Source organism: Megalops cyprinoides, chromosome 9 (genome assembly GCF_013368585.1).
Source record: "Megalops cyprinoides isolate fMegCyp1 chromosome 9, fMegCyp1.pri, whole genome shotgun sequence".
Taxonomy (NCBI): domain Eukaryota; kingdom Metazoa; phylum Chordata; class Actinopteri; order Elopiformes; family Megalopidae; genus Megalops; species Megalops cyprinoides.
Window position 1 is genome coordinate 21,886,130 of NC_050591.1, and position 20,312 is coordinate 21,906,441.

Consider the following 20,312-nt stretch of genomic DNA (forward strand, 5'->3'; position numbering starts at 1 on the left):
TGAATGAGAACAACATATTATCTATAGACTGCAGAGAGACACACAAATGGGTACAGCAAGATGGTGGAGAGGGGTTGACAGAGAGCAGGGGAGTAAAAGAGGGAGAGAGGGGGAGAGGGAAAGACCAAAACAGTTTTTGTCAGCACAGACAGCTCTTTGAGTTCCACCATCACTAGCAAGAAGAGGGCAAAATGGAGGCAAAAGAGGAGTGAAACAGCAGCTGGCCAGTCAGACAGGGGAACGTCCTTATGTTCCAGACCTGGAGAAAGACCATGCAGTTGTGTTCATGGTTCACAGAAATGGGTAAGTGGAAGAGAGACCACACAGTCATAATACTCTTTTCTACACGTGCCTCTGTATTCTGTGCTCTTACCCAGACGCTGATGTGCAAAAAAGAAAAAATCAATCCACGGCCCCCCAAGACCTCAGCCCTCTTAACACAGGAATCCTTCCAACACACACACACAAAACCCACTCCCTCATTCCTGAAAACAAAGGGGCTTAATGAGACATTCTCATTAACATGGACAAAGGGCTCCCTGTCGTTCTGCACAACAGGTAGATGGCTCACTCACATTCACCTATTTACAATCACAAGAATAAGCATGAAAGGCAGTTGCGAGATATTCTTATTGAGACTGAAAAGCTCCGCTTAATTTCCCTCACATTGTCTGCCTTTCGTCTCTCCGACAAAAGAATAAATGTCAGGCAGAGAGACTGGAGTGCGCCTAGCAACAACTGCCATTTTCCACACAATTTAAAAACACAAAGTGCTTTTTTTTTTTCTTCGGTTCTCTTTTTCGGCGGTGAAAGTAGAGGGCTGCTTGCAGCGGGGCACAGCTAAAAGCCTTTTGTCTCGCCTTGAAGGGAGGGATACCTAAGGGAGACAGAGCTCATTACAACATCAGCCAATATTGCCCTGTTCGTCCCTCCGTGACAGCGCTCTCACAGGTCTTCCCCCCCCAGGAACATTACACAATAAAAACGGCACCTGGCTGGCGACCGTGGTGGACTTATGGCGGTGACGTCGCAATCGTGAGTTAACGCTCACCTCTTTCAGAGACACGACCCCGATGAGCCTTCCGATGCTGGTGACGTAGGCGTGGTCCAGGCCCAGCAGGGAGAAGATTGTGTGGGTCTGTGGAGGGGGGAGGAGGGGCAAGTGGGCCGCAGGAAAGATGGGTTAGACCTGTCCACAGAACAACACCTACAATGCTACCATAACACATCAGATTCTTTGTCCCCGTTTTCACCACTGGCAACCCTCCCATCTCCCCGTCTCTCAAAACCATAGCTCTTCCGTTTTTTTCTACCACCTGTCTGAATTACCACAAAACACAACACAGCACAATAACAAATAAACAGTGCGAAATGAGGAAGTTCCTAAATAAATATCTGTAAATGTGAGTACATGACCGGGAGGAATATGTAGGCCTGATTAATATTCATGGAGGCTTGTGCGCGCATGGTGCCACCACGCTAACTGAGGCTCTCACTGATGAATGGGTGCAGAATCCCACTCTTAAATGTTTAAACAGCAGGCAGGGCAGAGCTGGAGACATTAGGAGAGGAGGACATTAGGCCTAGCGCTCTTGGCAACGAAAGGGGGGGGGGGGAGAGGGAGAGAAAGAGAAAGAGAAGGAGAAGGGAAGAGAAGAGGGAGGCGTGTAAAAAATGAACAAAATCAACACTGCTCAAACACCCTGCCCATTAACGCTGAAAAAAAGGATTTTGTTGAACCTTTGAGAGTGTTTAAGGTACAGAATGTAAATGAGTAGAAATGCATATTTATAATATTATATAAGGTTCAGATTCAGGAGAAGCAGTTCCATATAGTTAGTGCAAACAAATGAACTCATATGCTGCTTGTTCCAACACATTGGCATGTCTCTGTTTGGTGTGTGCGTACACATATACATTTACATTTATTCATTTGGCAGACGCTTTTTATCCAAAGCGACTTACATAGGTTACAGTTCTTTACAATGTTATCCATTTATACAGCTGGATATTTTACTGAGGCAATTGTGGGTTAAGTACCTTGCCCAAGGGTACAGCAGCAGTGTCCCAACGGGGATTGAACCGGCAACCTTTCGGTTAAGAGTCCTGCTCCTTAACCACTATGCTACACTGCCGCCTCTGCTACCTCTGGTGTTTATATGTAGTTGTATGCTGTGAGTAATTTGTGTCCTCTTCCACGGTCTGTATTTAGGTATGACAGCAGCATTCACTGCCCCAAGTCAGTGCTTGACCACTATGCTACACTGCCGCCATACCTTGAGGCACACACGTTAAAGGCACAGACAGGCATGACAGAGAAGGGCAGTCAAACAGAAAAGGCGAGTTTTGGCCGGACAAGCAGATGCACCTTGTGCAGTGACGTCCGCTCCACCAGCTGGAAGGGGGCGGGGTCAATCTTGCAGTTGTTGAAGTTGACTTGCTCTTCCAGCTGTTGCTCCTCCCACTCAGCAATCTGCAGACAGAAGGAGGGGGGGGGGGGGGCGGAGTTACAGCTGCAGACTGTGTGTACCCTCCCTGTGGCACACCCACCACCTGCAGTCCTCTCCTGCTCCCCCACCCCCACCTCAAGCTCTGTGACACACACACTGCAGCAGGCTCTGAGAGATTACAGGGGCCAAGCATAATAAAGAAAAAAAATCGTATCACGCAGCACAGAACAGTGGTTCCTACTAACTAAATTCAGAATTGGCTAGAGACCAATACTAGTATTTTGGTCTCTATTTTACTTTTTTATTTATTTATGTATTTATTTATTTATTTTTAAAAGCTGTATTTGAACACGTGCTAGCAACATTTTCACGGCTGATGGATCACAGAAAATTGCTCATTCATTAAGTGGCTTGGAAAGTTTGCGTGACCATAGAGACCGAGATCTAGAGACACCGTATTCCATCATACGAAACTGCCAACATTTCTGTACAATATAGCAGAAAAGAAAAAAGGTAGATGTTACCTAGATTTTGATTTGTTCATGGCAGTCATTTTGAGCAAAGTTGAAACAATCTGTGAATAATGTTTAAAGTGGGGCTGCCAAAGACCACATTAGGAGTGTGGAGGAGTATCCACTTCATTGATACTGTATCTGATCAACTATGCCTAAAATGAATTGTGAAATCAGAAAACATTCCATGAACGCAAGTATCTGCTTTGAGCTTGTAGTGGCCTTAGGACTGAAATCTGATCGCTGACAACTTTTATAAAAGGAGCCACAATTATGGCAAGCTGATGGCTTCTTCTGTGTGCTGTCTTTCTCTCCCTTCTGCCTCATGAAACACGTCAATGAGTCGAAGGCTACCCAACTGGCCTAACTATGTGAAGTGTACATTCTTAACAACACAGTTGGGAGTGTTGTTTTTAAATACACACACAAAAAATTAATTAAGCATCTTCTTCCTTTAGCTCTATCAATTTTATGTTCAACTGTACATTTTAAGCAATAAGATAACAAGGTTAGATATTGAACTATGACTTTGCAAAAATAGATAATGTAGCTTCAAAGCTGTAGGATTATTATTATCTTAATTTTGTTTGTTAAAGTATAAAAATAATAATGAGTAAAACTGATAACAGATAATAATAGCCTTGGCATGTTGGACAATCAGACTGCTAAAAAAAAATACAAGCCAAAAAAAAAAAAAAAACAAACAGATTCCATCTCCTTTGGTGATTGCTTTTGTATGGGAAAGTTACAGCATATAATATCATGTATAGGGCAGAATTAAATCATATAGATATTAAATAAAGGATTAAAGCATCACTGGACTATAACAGTGCAATAATATTATATCCTGTTAAAACCAAGAACTACTCTTACACAACTTAAGCCCACCCCCTCACCACCACCCCCAAAGCCATTCCAAAGCATTCCAAAGTTACAGCAGGAAGCGATGCTGCTATATGCTGTTGTACTGGTGTGCTCCCTTCAATATTTTTGGATGCTCCAATACTTTCATGCCCGCACAGATTTAATCTGCTCCCTCTTCCCCTCAGGGACATTAATGGACGTACATTTGCGAGCTGTCAGCTTTGATAAACCGCAAACATTTCATAAACTGTGACAAATTATTCTGCAGATATGCAATCAATACAGTTCCTTCTCACTGGAACGATTATCTGCACACTTTGACCTTTTGCTGGTGGTGAAGGGGGCAACAGTAAGAGAAAGAGAAAGAGAGAGAGAGGAGGAGACAAGGTGAGAAATAGCATGGAAAAGAGACAGTAAAAAAGTGCTGATTTTATGAGGAGTAGAGAGACATGAGTGTGGAAATATTAAGAGAGAAGGAAATGGCAAATGCCAGACCAATATAGTCTTACTCTGTCATCATAGCCTCACAAGCAAAACAGGCCATCATGGACAAAGAACTGACTGACAGGGCACAACAGGCTGTGTATTCCACGTGAACTGGGAGATATATAAAAGGGGTGCATTCCCTGCCATCCTAAATATTATTGGTCACAAGACAGAAGACCCCATATTCACAAGACAAGAAGTGCTATTTCCTCTGCTGAACCACGAGAATCTGCTGAGACTCGGCGAAGAAGCAGAGCTGGCAAAGCAACAGATATGTGGCTAGCACAAAATGAGGGGCATATTCAAATTCATAAACATTTAAAAATATTTTTTTTAAAAGAGATCAATTCCTTATGCTGCTTGTCAAAGTATATAAAAGAACGATAAAAGAAATGAAAACAGCCATTTATCTTATTTTCCCTGCATTGCTCGATTCTGAAAGAGGGACAGCAGGCAGGGCAGGGAATGTTGATTATACACGCTCATCTCCTGCAATGTTTCGGCAAAACTGGATAACCCCCTGCCGAACTAATAAAGCCACAGTGAATCCCCCGAATCCTTTAGAGAGGGAGGGAGGGGGAGAGAGACAGAGAGAGTGAGGGGGAGAGGGAGAGACAGAGAGAGAGAGAGAGAGAGAGAGAGAGAGAGACAGATGAATCCACATGATTAGCGCTCAGTCAGTAATCCAGGAGCAGAGAATCTGTTCTGTAACAGGATTGTGGGGTGATGGTCCTGTTTGGCAGGCTCATGTTGTCTTTCAATAAGAAAGACGGTCAGATTACAGGGATTATATATTGTTCAGGGACATAATCCATGACAAAAACTGCATCAGTCTGGAGTTATTGCTGCCCATGTGCAGAGGGACTGACAGCAAGACAGCAAGTATTCCACCGGTGGAATCCAGAGGCCTCTCTTGGTGCTTGTGTGTGACTTGGTGAGTCTTGCACTGTTTTTATGCAGTCAACTGCATCTTCATCAAATAACAGTGTACAGATTTAACAGCACATACAGGGTTTACATACTTAAAATTCAGTGAAGAGTGAGTGCTGTCAAATCCATAACTTCAACTTGAAGGTTCACAACACCCTGCTCCCCCTCCCCAGAGCTGTTAGAGGTAGAACTTAATCTGGGAGATTCACACTTCCCTGCCCACCTACCCAGTGTTTTTAGATCCATAATTTAATTAGACAGATTCACACTACCCTGATCCCCCTTCTCCAGTGCTGTCAGATCAGTGTAAATTAAACTGTGGGACAGTGGAAGTGAGGTGCAGGGTGAGATTACATGGCACTGGGTGAATGCACGTGACCAGAATGGATCCAGACAGACTCAGTCAAGGATGGGACAGAATCTGGCAGACACAGGAAAGAAATGGGAGCCAGTGTTTAGCAGGAAGATTGTCTCAGCAGACACAGGGAAGGACAGAGGGAGGAAACGTGGCAGAGGAACAGCACTGACACAGGTGACAGGGGTGGGATTCAGACTTACCTCTCTGACCGTCATGTCATCCTCCACATCTGGATCATCCTGGAAACAGAAAGGGAGAGTAAGGATGGGCTGTACATGCAATTGCACAATCACTCTCAGGCATTCACAGACACACAGGAGACGTCAGGTCCACCCGCCAGCGCCGCCGCTGGCGTGAGATGACTGTCGGCAGCATGAGGCGGAATGAAGTGGTGATGGAGCTAAGCAAAGAGGGGGCCTCATGTGCAGGCTGGCCAATGAGAGGGCCTCCACGCCAACACATGACGCCTTCCTTTGAAGCCACATTGTGATGACAACAAAGCGGGGAGGGAAACTGAGCCCACTGGTGTCACTTGCTTTAATTGACAGGAAGTTGGTGCGCCCTCAGACAGGTAGATGACAGGGGCTAGATGCTGTCAGAGACAGTGCTGGGAAGTCACAGCATCTAAAAGTCCTACCACACACCGACAGCTACACTCTTCCTTATCCCACAAACCCGATTCAGGCTCACATGAGGGGTATCCAACCAACACACACTGGTAGGAGGTTATGTGTAGGGGTTAAGGCTTTCATCCATCATCTTGTCTGAAGGAACCACACTCTGCTGAAACCCTGGTTACGGTTGTCAGGGACCGGTTAAGATGGCATATGTACCCAAGGGCCAGGAGCAGGAAAAAAAGCATTGCCCAGCAGGGGAAAGGACAACACATTCCACACATAACATTTACTATGTATACACATACATATACGCACTGGATACAAACACTGCTCTGCATACACACACAGACACACACAAACAGACAGACACACACACGTACACACGCACGCATGCACGCACACACACAGCATAGGCACCTAAGCCAGGGAGCAAGAGGGACAACCATCCTTCCACTATTATTAAAGGGAGACTTCACTAAATTGCCCCATCTTGCCTTATTTTCCACATGTGCTATTAACGATCAATTGATTAATTTAAGTACATGATATGAATTTATTCTAAATAAAATTTCTAAAAGTTCACTGCAATAAATCTACTTTATAAACAAAAAGATTCATGTCCGCTTCTATTACCACTGGAATGATCTTGTGTAGACTAGATTATAGAGTTGAGTTCACTACCACACTATTCAGAGGTAGCACTGCACGTTCCATTGCTGCTAGGATAGAACAGAACTAGAGGAGCAGAAGATGGAGAAAAGTAGCAACCTTGTTGTTTGTTGTCTGACACTCTAGTTTTAAAATCCACAACGTTTCTAACCAATGACTGATGTAATAGAATGATGACTATTACTGAACAAAAAAGTAAGTTAACATTGGAAAAATTATTTTAACTTGTCAACAACCCTGTCAAAAGCAGCCAGACTGGGATTGTTGCTAGCTAATTAATATTGGTTAGGTACAAATGGCTAACTGGCTGGCACAGTTAAATAGCTGTGAGGAAACATTTGTCAAAACAGATTGTTGTCAGTTTTGCCATCGATGAGCTGAGAGACAAGACACATGTACAGATGGCAGAAGGTTCAATTATCTTATCAATGTATTCTAAAAAAGTATTTAGCAGAGTCAAATTTTGCATTCCAGCATTTTGTTTCAATGATTACATGCACTCTTAAATATTGCACACCCAATTTCCAAAAACTACTTAAATAAGCTGCAACTGTATACAAGTGATACTGAGAATTACTGAGTCATTCCTACAAACTAATGCTGTTCAAATTTTCTGCCTGTAAGAATCTTGTTTATATTATTATTTTTTACTTAAGGCCATTTACAGTATTGATAACTGGTGCATGCACTTGTCTTTGGTAAGATTTCAAAATATATTATATGTATTTGTATATACTTTTAATTTTTCTATTAAAAAGGCAAAAAATCAGTCACCACATAAAATCCCCTACTGAAATGTTGCCTCTTTAACAACAATGTAATATGTATGATCCTCCATGCCATCTTTCAAAATCTTTTAAAAACCTTTTTTTCTAACCAACTACTCCATCAAGGTGTTATTACAGTGGGTTAGCACACAACATCTGATTTGTGTCACATCTTTATACCATGGTAAAAATGGCAGTTATATACCGTTTTTACAACTAATTGTTTATGTTGCAACTCAAAGTCTAACCCCCCCCCCCCCCCCCATGAAGATATTATTGAAGAGAACAGTGCAGTTGTCTAGGGGTGTGATCAACCACTGCACAGACACACCCGCACGCGTACACGTGCACGTCACTCTGGTGACACAGTGACCCCATGACTGGAACGAGGGACAGACGAGCCAAGGGGACGTCTTGCTCCAGCTCACAGGGACAAAAGGCCTGCTTCCCAGCAGGGACAGCGGATACCGAGGAGTGGAGGAGTCACGGCTCCGGTGTCCTGCTCACCTCACTCCCTGTCTAAACACAGAAAGATTAGTGGGGTAGCTCAACCACCCCACCCCCACCCCCACCTTCCCCAGTCAAAATCACACTGCTCTTCCTTGAACCATCCTGCCAATAACCCGATCGGCGCCGCCAGCTAGCAGCCCAGTCAGCAAAGAGATGGATGGCAGAATTGCACCGATCCAAACTCCCATCAATGCATAAGACTCATCCATTACACTCCTCTCTCCCTCGGTGCAGAATATTCTTTCTCAATGTCCCTACTTACCTGGATCCCTGTGCACTCACACTCACTAACTCTGCCTTCATGAAGTACAGTCACACACAATTCTCCCATTGAGGGAAATGATGCAATGATACAAAGCCTCCCTGAGCACAGAACATCAGACCTTCTCTGCTGAGGGTCATGTCTATCTGAGATTCTGGGTCAATGGGACATTCTGCATTGCTGTGATTCTCTCTTTCTCTCTCTCTCTTTCTCTCACACACACACACACACACACACACACACACACACACACACACACACACACAAACATGCACAGACACAGAGGGCACATGCACACACAGACACACAGACATACAGACACACACACAGACACACACAGACTCATTCACTGTGACTGACTGACTAAAGACCACTGAACGCGATAAAGTACAAGCAAAACTCAAATTTGAATGCCGCATAAGTAAAACATGTCTGTCAGCGCCTCCGCATCCACAAGAACAAAGGAGGAAAAAAAGGAACAAAAAAAGTGTATGCTACTGGGAGGAGGGGGGGGAGGGGTGAGAGATTTTGCTGCAAGAGAAAACAGATGTAATTTATCCATCATAAATATTTCACTGCAAGGATATCAGTCATGCAGTCCTGCAGCTGAGAGAACGAGAGAGGGAGGAGAGGCAGACCGCGAGAGCCACAGAAAGAGAGCTACAGGCTGAGAAAGAAAAGGAATTATTTTTTTTCCCTCAGTTGCTGAGGTGGCTTGATGGAGTGCGTGGAAAAAAAAAAAGCGGACAGAATTATTGTGATAAATATACTTCATTTTTTGTATTTTTTATGCATTCATATTTTGTATACACAGCCTCTGGGGCAAAACCAAAATCTAAACAACTTCAAAATCACAACAGAATTACCGCTAACGAGCGCCGTGTGCTAATTAGACCACCACCACGAGGTAATGAATAATTTGGCACTGCTAATTAGCAATAAACATCCAGTGTTTTTGCAATTAAGAGGGAGGTTCCTTAGCATGAGAGCACATGTGCTTTTCGCTCTTGCATGCTTATAAACAACAATGCCTGAGACCACACAGAGGCTAAACTGCCCAGATATTTAACAATTATTACTGTTGTCATAGACTATCACTGTTATTAGATAACATTTCTTTATCTTCTGCTGTACACAGGAATTTGCTTTAGACTTGCATCTCCATTGAGTAGTCTTTTACATTACATTATTATTTGTCATTTGTATTTTATCATTTATAGTCTTGCACATGAATGCATATATTTTATTAGTCAAAACTGATGTAACAGCAAATACTCTGTATAAGCCTTGCATCTAAGGAAAGGTGGCAAATGACTGGATAGGAATAGGTCTTTTCCCTCTCTCTCCACACCCCAACAAACTAACTTTCATAATACCAGCAAGGTGGTTTACTGCTTGCATTGAGCTAGCGATTGAGGTTTGTGAATGGAGCGAGTGAACTGATGACTTGTGAACCAGTATTACAACAAGTTGAATGAGCACTGTTTTCCAATTCCATTCCATTTCCTTAGCTTCCAACACCTCCTGCTTGTTTGGTTAAAACACACTTCACATGGCTCTTACTCCATACTGCACAGATCTCTGCATTCCCTGCATAGCTGAAATACTGCAGCATACTAAAGAATAATACACCAGGTGCAAACTGTCATATCACCTTAGCCCCCTCATACATGCTCTATAATGATCAACAAGGAAATATCTCATGTTTTACCTCTTCACCTCAAAAGTATGTCCCATAGTGAAAACTGGTTAATAAGCTAATATGTTACCTGATTTGTCTGAATATGTAATCTGATTTATTCCATTTTATTATACTGTAGAAGATTCCTTCTGAAATATGCAGAGGGAAAGGGCTCATGTTACCATAAAAACAGTCTGTCAGGAGAGATACGTACTGGAGGGCTAAAGACAGCTTTGTGGTGTGAACAGTTCCACATTGGCACCTTGCAGGTGTTTTGACAACAGTGTTATGTTACTCCAGGGAAAAGCCAGATTTTTAACACAGCCAACTTCCCTCTGTGTAAGACACCTGTGCAGAGTGAAGAAACCGCTCTAGAGTGAATAGATTTCTATTATATCAGCCCTCTATGCACTTTGTGGAACGACTGCTTATTTCCAGGTATCTGGACTTTAGACACACTGTCCATCAGTCTCCAGAGACCAAGCCTGTATGTCTTACTCACTCACCACAGAACATGCTCATCGCCCACCCCTGTATTTTTTTAGACCTAGGTTGGGAGGTGGGGGTAAGTGGGAGGCAACTTCACTAATTCTGAGGGGCTGTGACTGCTGGGCTGTGAATTGTGCTCCCCCCGCCAGACTCCAGAAATCCCGACAGGCCATTTCTGCTTGATTCATGGCGTGACAGAACACAACTGCCCCTCACAATTACAGCCCATCAGAGCAGCCATACTGTACTACACCCCCCGAGTGTCGACGGGCCTCTCCTCCCTCCCTCCCTGTGCTGCTTCCCTCCTCCTTCCTGTTGTCTCTCGCTCCAGTGACGGGCTTTAATATTTCATTTCTTGCAATGTTCACCCCCCCCCCCCCCCTCCCCTCCCCAGCAGGTTTTAATGATTTTCCCCTTGAGCAAGGCTAATGCTTTTCCTCTGAAAGCCACGCACACATAAACACAATAATAACAATAATAAATGACATCACCCGCTGGGTAATCACTGGAAAATAACACCGACTACAGACCACTTGACTGGCACAATATAGACACATCCCTAGCTACGACCCTCTCGCTGCCACAAACCAAAAGTGTCAATAGGGCGCATTTATGTGGACAAACTGCTTCCGTTAACTCTTAACAGATTACTACAGACAAACTACCCTTCCACTGTCAAATACGGTGGCACTTAAAGGACTAAAGAAATTCATCGTCAATTTTGATTTGAATTTTATGTCTCCATCAGCATTGAGTAGATTAGACAGTTGTATAAACATGCAGTATTGATTATCTTTACATACATTATGGTTTTGTGTTTCACCGTGAGAGGCATGCGGGAGGATGACTCTGTGGAGAGAGCACTTGGAGAGGTGGGTGCTCTGCGATCGACGGGAATGATAGGCCCCACACACCCACAGGGCGAGGCTGGGCGTGGCTGGTCCAAAGGCATGAAGGGGAGGGGGGTGGGCAGGGTTGGGGGTGTGGGGTCATGGCTTGAGTGGCAAATGGAGAGTAGAGAGATGAGGTGAGGACAGCAGTATGGGGGACTGCAGGATCCCACACCTCACCCCACCCTCACACACACACACACACACACACGTACACACACACACACACACACACACGTACACACACACACACGTACACACACACACACGTACACATGTATACACACACACACACACACACACACACACACACACACACACACGTGCACACACACACACGTACACACACACACACGTACACACACGTACACATGTATACACACACACACACACACACACACACACACACACACACACATACACACACACGTACACACATACATACATACACACACACACACACACACACACACACACACACACACACACACACACACACACGTGCACATACACACACATACACACACATACACACACATACACACACACACACACACAAAGAGCGGTGGGGTAACAGTGGAAGGCTGCAGTGGATGTTCCAGATTCTGCCTCTCTATAGTTGTTTCTGATTGGACAATCTCATGACAAGGCTGATGGACCACATGCTGTGCTGCCCACCCTGTCCTCAGGACAGAAACCCAGTTACAGAGGAGTCTTTTTGCATTACGGCAACAGCAGCATCAGAGTTCTGTTTTAGAATTTTGGTCATGCTCCTGCTCTTCAGTCTAGTGCTACTGAGCTCTTTATATGGTCAGGATTCAAACCAAGTCATGGCCAATCGAGTGGCGTTACACAACATGGACATGCAGTATTGGTAAACTGCACAGGGAGGGGGAGTTCAGCACAGCATGGCACAGATGGGCACAGCCTGGGCGGGAAGGCTGGCCTGAACGGATGGTTTCTGGGGGAGAGATTGATTGGTTGATTGGTTGATTGGTGGATGCTCTGATTCCGTGTGGAGGTTATGCTCTGATTCCGTGTGGAGGTTCTTACCACGATGGATATCCTCACTCGCTTGGGCTTCCTGTTCTCAGGAGCCACTGAGCCATCGTTGCTCTTGCAGCCAAAAACAGACAAGGGCAGGAGACACGTTAACAAACCGTCAACACAACGCTGAGGCAACGCACCCGACACGCTGTTCGCAGATGCGTTGCAGAAACCGGGAAGACGTGGTGGGGACAGAGAAAAGACGGAGGTCTCAGACTCCAGGATGTAGCCGTGCCAATGTGGGAGGGACTTCCTGTGTGGCCACGGGTGAGTGGAGGGAAGGATACGCGGCGACAGAGAAAGAGGGGGGGAGAGGACAGGTCCCAGATCTGGTTCCAGTTTTACCATAAACAACATGCGAAAGCTCCACTGGGACACTTAGATAAACTGCATTCAGAGCGCTCAGAGAGTTCAAAGACCCAGATTATTATCTGCAGAAAACGCATGGATCGGAGTGCCTGAGACAGAATTGACAGCAGAAATGATGCCAGCTCACAGAGTTATTTCCCATGCAAGGATGTTCCTCACACCCACAGATGAAATCTATTCAATGAGATATGAAACCCACACAAAGATATGATCCACCAAACTGAGGTGATCCCCACAGAGACAGATGATCCCCCACACTAAGAAACAATCCCCACATGAAGAGATGATTCGCACACAGAGAGATGATCCTCACAGAGAGAGATGATCCCCGCACAGACAGGATTCCCATACTGCATTATGACACCTACACAGAGGGATGATCCAGAGAGAGAAGTGGAAAGATTTTCTGCAGAGAAGGTCGGATTAATTCACAGGTGTATCCCCAGAAGGAAGGATGTGGCACAGAGTTTTGGAGCTCTCTGAGGGCAGGCTCTGACGGATTAGGACAGGGGCGAGGAGGGGACTGTCTCGGTTGATCAGTGTGGAGCACGGTTGACTGTACAGCAACGATGGGCGCTGTCTGTCCGTGTGTGCCCCTGTATGTGTGTGTTTAGGAGAGCGTGGGTATGAAAAGGGACGTGATCTGCCTCACCTCTGCAGCCTCAGTCTCGGGGTTGGCACAGAAGAGGTTCTTTAAGGCGATGCCAGAGCTGTCATGCTGGCCTGGGAGGACAGAGGGAACATTCATTGTGTGCCGACAGGAGGGGAAGCTGCTGCTCTTGGCTACATTTGAGAACAAGCAGGCGAAAGACAGCACATACTGGTGGGAGACTCCACACTGATCCGGTCCACAACGGATGGTCTCTTCAACGCAGGCTTCAAGGGCTTCTGGGAGCCAGTGCGAGTGGGGCTGAAGGAAGACTCCTCGGTGGAGATCTGCAGAGACACACACCATGAAGAGACACACACACACACACACGGCAGCACAGCTACAAGAATGGACACACACACACACTATCTAGTTACTTAGGTATAACTGTCTTCCAGCTCTGACGTACCTGCTGGGAGACTGCCTCTTATCAGTCAAAGGGTTCAGTTAAAACTTTTCGCTAAAGGGGAGAAGAGAACTATTCAAGAGAAGAGTAAATTGGGAATCAGTGAGAACTAAGCTTACCTAAATAAAAAGTAGCACTCTCCACCCCTGGATTACCTTCTTACAAAGATACAACATAAAAGGCTAATGCAGTTTCTGCTCTTCACACCAGCCCCCTAATCCCTTTCCTCCCAAAAGAGGGAATCTGAGCTAGCAAGACTGGCAACCAGGGTAAAGACCGAGCTGAAAGTATGGATGGAGCTCGGTCCCACCTGCACAGCTCTGATACAGCCATCAGGAGGGGTCATGGTCATTTATGGCTATTGGAAGCAGGATGGGGGGGGGGGGGCTGGGGGTAAAAACATCCTGCAATAAATGCAGCAGCACTTTGATGGGGGGGGGTGTGCAATGCAGAAATGTGGGGCAGGGTCGGGGAGAAGAGATTGTGCAGAAGTGTGGGATGAAGGTGGGGGGCGGTGTACGGTGTGAAGGTGAGAGAGAGAGAAATGAGACGCGGACGCGGACGCTGCAGTGTGGGACAGGGGCTGCAGAGACTTGATGAATGAGTCCATTCCCTATTCTTGAAGTCCGGAGGAAAAGCAGGAAAAAACTGCTGGATTGCTTCCACCTACCACTTTGCCCTGCTGCGAATTGCTGAGTGTGTCAAGCCTCCCTGATTACTCTCCCCACCCCAGTGGAAGAGGTAACAGGATGGGGGGGGGGGGGGGTCAGATTAGCATTCTGCGCACAGCGAAGCAAAGAACCGAGATCAGAGCCCCACACACCCGCCACCGCTGGGCCAATGGACAGGACACACACACCCACACTCACACAGTGTCACACAGCACCTGCTCCATTCAAGTATTCTCCTACAGGCTGCTGTCCAGCCCCGTTCTAGCTCCTGTACACCAAAAACAAGCTTTTCCCTTACAGGAACTCCATCACCTCCTTCAGTATCCCCTCCTAACACCTGTCTCATACTCATCCTCAGGCCTGACCCCTACACTTCCTCTCAGCTGCCTCCTTTACATCCTCAGGCCTGACCCCTACTGTTCCTCATACCCACCTCATACCTATCCTCAGAACCACCAGAAAAACTGCAACTTTCACAAGAGCATTTCACATAAGACTGAAGCAAAAGGTGGCTCAACACCTTAATGGTTAATAAATAGTCATATATTGTTTGGTGTTTCCATTATTTTGTGTACTCTCTGTATACAAATATAAATGAAATTAACACTATTGGTTTTAATAGCTTCATTTACAGATCGAGATAGGTGATTCTTTAGACACTGTTGTTAGTAGCTGACAGTTATTTCCACAGAGCACTCAAACGGATTGAGCATTTCCTCTCTTTTTCATGTTGTTTTGATGTTCTTTGCAATCAAAGGGTTGCAGATAAGTGGTGAAGGTGTTAATATTATAGTTCAGTCCGATGTCATATGTGTGCTTCTTACCATGAATCAAACCAGCAGTAGATAATTGAACTGCCTGTGAGTGAAGATAAGGATCTACTTCTATGCTGAAACAGTATTACGTTGAAGTCATTTGACTTGATTCACTGTCCTTCTATTAAAACTCTAACACACCTGTTTTACACTAGTCATCACACCTCCTTCTCAAGTGTACCTGCATCCTCACACAAATGCTATGACCCTACGCAGTTGACCCCAGCTCACCTGGAAGCGGACCTCCTGGTTGACCTTCTGGACGGTGTCCTCGCTGCCGGTCTGGCTGACGGTGGAGAGGCGCTTCTTGGTGGCCTGGGCGCGCTCCCGCAGGTACTCCAGCCTGCGCGGGCGGCCCAGCTGCTGGGAGAGCAGGGCCTGCAGCTGAGAGCGCTCGATAGAACCCAGCAGGATCATGGAGTCTGGGAGGGAGGGTCACGGAGGGTCACGGAGAAGGGGCGAGGATGGGGGGGAGGGGTCACAGAGATGGGACAAGGATGGCAATATCAGGAGGAGAAAGACAAGAGAAAACAGAATCAAGTTAAAAAGGGAGAGAAGAGGAACACACAAAACACATGCACATACAAATATAAATATATAGATATAAACAGACAGATATAAATAGATAGGAAGATATACATAGATAGAAATATACAGTATATATATATATAGATAGATAGATAGATAGATAGACAGACAAAGAATGAAGTGTTCTCTTAGATAACAGGCAAACAACACAAAATTTAAGTCCAACGATTCACAACAGCGCCGCAGAACACCAGAGGTGAGTTATGTAACAAGCGGACAAGTGAACATGTGTGTGCATGAATCTGGAGCGTGTGGCACAGTGACAGCTACCTCTCCCCCCTCCCACATCCCCATGAGGGCCTGCCACCCCCCAGCGTCCTCGCTGGCCTTCAGAGAGCCCGAGCCAGCCGCTCATAGCAGGGAGACGTGGTGCACAATGCTCTCTGACAATTAGAGGACGTGTTCCGCTCCGCACAGTCAGTTCCTGGAAAACCGCCGGCCTCTGGGAACAGAAGCCACCATGCCCTCCCAGGTTTGTCCCCATTTCTCCCCTTCTCCGTGCTTCCCAGCTCCCTCTCCTCCTCTCAACCCCTCTCGTCTCTGCCTAATCTTCTCCACCCCTTGTCCCTCCCTGTCCCCTCCAAACCCAACCCACCCAAATTAACCTTCTATTTCCACCCTGTCCCACTCAATCTCTTCCCATGATGCCCCTCTGTCTCCATCCCCCCCTCCACCCAGCCCTCCTACCCGCCTCACCCGCGGACTCCACCAGTGCCAGGGTCTTGAGGTTCCCCGTCAGCAGCACGTCATGCAGGTCCCTGTAGCAGCAGTTGAGGGTGATGTAGCGCACGTCTCGCACCATGATGTCCTCCACACGGATGTTGTACTTCCTGAGAGAGGAAGAGGAGGTGAGGAAGAGAGGGAGAAAAGAGGGGGGGGGGGTTAAGAGAGAGAGAGAGAGCATGAGAATGAGAAGGGAGAGAAAAGGCAAAAAGAAAGAGGAAGAGAGGGAGAGTGAGAAAGGAAAGGGGAGGGAATGAATGCAGAGAGGGTCAAGATCCAAAACTGCTCTATCTATTAGCACTCATAGATTATTGAACATTGATTAATGATGGAGGGACACTCTGCGGGACGCTGTGCCAGAGCCCACGCCATCGCTCTGCAGAGAGGTGACTTTGTGTCCGGATGCTACTTCAGCAGATTCTAAATGCAGCTAAAAAAATAAACCCAATTTCCTGCTTCTGTCACAGTCAGGTGGTACCCTGCCATCAGATGGTCAGCAGGGCCCCTTCTCTCACCGGTGCCAAACCTTGTGCCCAAAGTCCCTCGTCGCTGACACAAATTCACCCTACCACAGCGCTGTCACTAATACACTGATTTCATTCTAAATCTTTGTGCCTTTACACTGCACAACTAATATGTCAACCCCATCCAAACCCATCAGTAATACATCGACCCCCTACATGCCCCTACCACTAATACACTGACCCCCTACAAGCCCCTACAACTAATACACTGACTGCCTAACGGCCCCAACAACTTATACACTCACTCCCCTACAAGCCCTTATCACTAATACAGTGACCCCCTACAAACTCCTACCACTAAGGCACTGGCCCCCTACAAACTTATATCACTAAGACACTGACCCCCCTACAAATTTCTATCACAAAAGCCCCTTTCAGACATGCACTGAAACCCTGAACTTATCTAGACATTACCCGGAGGAGCTGTATGTGAGAACGCAAATGTCCGAATCAGTTGGACCAGACATTAAACGGACCCTGCCAGCTCCCTAGTACAAAGTCCGCCTAATGTCCGATTGAGTCCACGTGTGAATAGAGCAGGTCATTGTCCGAAGAATTCACAGCGAGCAGGTGGGCATGTTCATGACGTTTCTATCATGCAACTGGCACAAAACCGGAAGAATACAAACATCTGCTTTGTACTCTTTTCTGCGTGCCTGTATATTGCTTTCCACTCTTTTGTTGATATTGTGGATACGTCTAAATACATGTTATTTTGAGTCCAGCAATCGTTAAAGAGATAGTTAGCTATAGCTATACTGCCAAAACTTGTCTCTTACGATGATTAATAACGTTGGTTAGTAGTTTATTATTTGGTTAGTAGCTAGAGAAGCTGTAGCTAAGTAATAGCGATAGGTATAGTGAGAGATGGGTGAACTGGTGACACATAGCGAACAACAAACACTTACCTTCCTGTTATAATAAATGTATAATTAATAATAAAATATGTATACCGGTAGCATCATTTGGATGGCAATGTGTGATATTTTTTATAGGCTATCCAAAAGTACAATAGCTATGTTCACCTTCTCCTCCTCCATGCCACATTACGTGACCGTACCACCAAAAGGTAAAACATTGAAAAGAAAAAACCTGAAAATACTTCAACTTGCGAATACTATTCGTGAACTCCTCAATACTTTTCACTTGTGAGAATGCAAGTAGCGTCTACATTGTCCGGAGTTCATTTGTGAAAATGGCTAAAGACACTGACCCCCCTACAAGGTCCTATTGCTAATATATGGCCCCCTCTGGATGCTAATGCTTCCTACAGCTGTGCTTCCAGGCCAGCAGAAACACAACTGTCTGCGACCCTATTGACCACTACAAATTAAAACACACACAGATGTTACGCAATCATTCCCCCATCCCCCTGTCCTTGTAATGCTCTCCAAACCAACATGCATGTATATTTACGTGTGTGTACGCATGTCAGTGTCTGTGTGTGTATGTGTGTGTGTGTGTGCGTGCGCGTGTGCACATGTCTCTGTGAGAATTCTGAATCTAAATAAGTAATAAGTAACAGCCAAAAGGAAACTTTCTGAGCTATAACCAAATTCTCAATTCCCCCTCTGTCTTCCCATAGTAGATCAGCCCACGCATCAGTGAGAGAACGAGAGAAGTGAGAGAACGAGGGAGCGAGGGTGTGGGAGAGCTGGAAAAAATGAGCGGGGAAGAGAGCCTCTCTCTCATTCCCAGTTTCGCTCTACACCTCGCCTCAAGCTCAGTGGGGGCGGGGCCAGCGCATCACCCTTTGTGGGTTCATTCACCCTCAGGAAATCAACCGGTGTGGGAGATCCCAGTGAAACTCAAGAGGCTCCAAACCGTCCCACAGATGCTGAGATCTGAGCAGGGGCTTCAAAGGAGAGGAGACACACTACCCCACACATCCATGGTGGGCAGGCCTGGCTTTGATCCACAATGTAGAAACACACCCCACACGGTCAGGGTGGGAATTACTCCTCTCTAAGGAAAGCAGAGAGATGTACAGCTCCCCTGCTCCAACACACACACCCACACACACACATACTGCGTTTTAGGCATCCACACCACAACAAACAGCCCAATGCAGAGTCAACATCACCAGACACACTGTCCTGAAAGATTCATGCACCTTTAAAAATAAATTAGAGAACAAGCAACAGGACCAACAGAGCACTGTCTGGGGTCACCAGACCACCACTCTGACACACATACACACAAACACATGCACCTACACAAAACAAAGAAACAGCAAATGTCACATACACAAGCAAACACACACTAACCCTTAAACATGCACATACACACACATTACAACATTAAAAACCCACAAAATCCCCGAAGGTATGACACAAAGTACAACTGTGATCATCACAAAGAATATACATAAAAAGCTTCTTAGAATGATTAGTAATTTAAACTATGCTGTGTGTGTTTCTGTGCACAAGCCTTCCTGCTGCTTTGACTGATGTGTGTGCCGGTCCACCCGGACATGGGGTGGTTGTGTAACTCTCTGCTGGTGAATCTGATGATCAGAATGTCAATGAGCCGATGAGAGAGGGTTACACAAGAGCACGGCAGTGAGACTGAAGAGCAACACAGACATGCTGTCTCCCATCACTGCGCCAATCTAACGCCCCGGCACTCCATCCCCACCTCCTCCGCTCACCATCCCTCCCTCTCTGCCCACCACCTCCGCTCTCTAATGCTTCCAGCACTCAGGAAAATAAATAGACATTGCCAATATTACATAACACACATAGAACAGAGGAAAAAATAGGTTCAACATAGCATGCAGGACAAGTGCCAATCTGCCAAGAGCAAAATCCCATGATTCCCCTGCTTAACAGGGTAAAATATTTTAGTCCCTATAGCCACAAGGGGGGACAAATGTAGTTGGGTCAGGCAGACAGAAGGGTGAAAGGGTAGAGGGCCAAGCAGTTAAAAGGGTGACAGGAGTGGGTGTCAGGGAGGTATGGGGAGGTGGAAATGTTAACATATATGCTTTGCACTGACATAAACACAACCTGTATGTGGAGAGGGCACTGCAGTAG

General features: G+C 46.0%; 1 protein-coding gene across 2 annotated transcripts in view; it reads right to left on the bottom strand.

Annotated features, from left to right (window-relative positions):
* Nucleotides 1-20,312, bottom strand: part of LOC118782633 (chloride channel protein 2-like) — a 109,693-nt gene that overhangs the window by 2,630 nt on the left and 86,751 nt on the right. For both annotated transcript variants that reach the window (XM_036536032.1, XM_036536031.1), the window contains 7 exons: nucleotides 16,727-16,860; nucleotides 15,674-15,864; nucleotides 13,723-13,837; nucleotides 13,554-13,624; nucleotides 5,801-5,839; nucleotides 2,369-2,473; nucleotides 1,052-1,138 (listed from right to left, as the gene is read on the bottom strand). In XM_036536032.1, coding sequence (XP_036391925.1) covers nucleotides 1,052-1,138; nucleotides 2,369-2,473; nucleotides 5,801-5,839; nucleotides 13,554-13,624; nucleotides 13,723-13,837; nucleotides 15,674-15,864; nucleotides 16,727-16,860 — 742 coding nt within the window. The remainder of the gene's footprint in view (nucleotides 1-1,051; nucleotides 1,139-2,368; nucleotides 2,474-5,800; nucleotides 5,840-13,553; nucleotides 13,625-13,722; nucleotides 13,838-15,673; nucleotides 15,865-16,726; nucleotides 16,861-20,312) is intronic.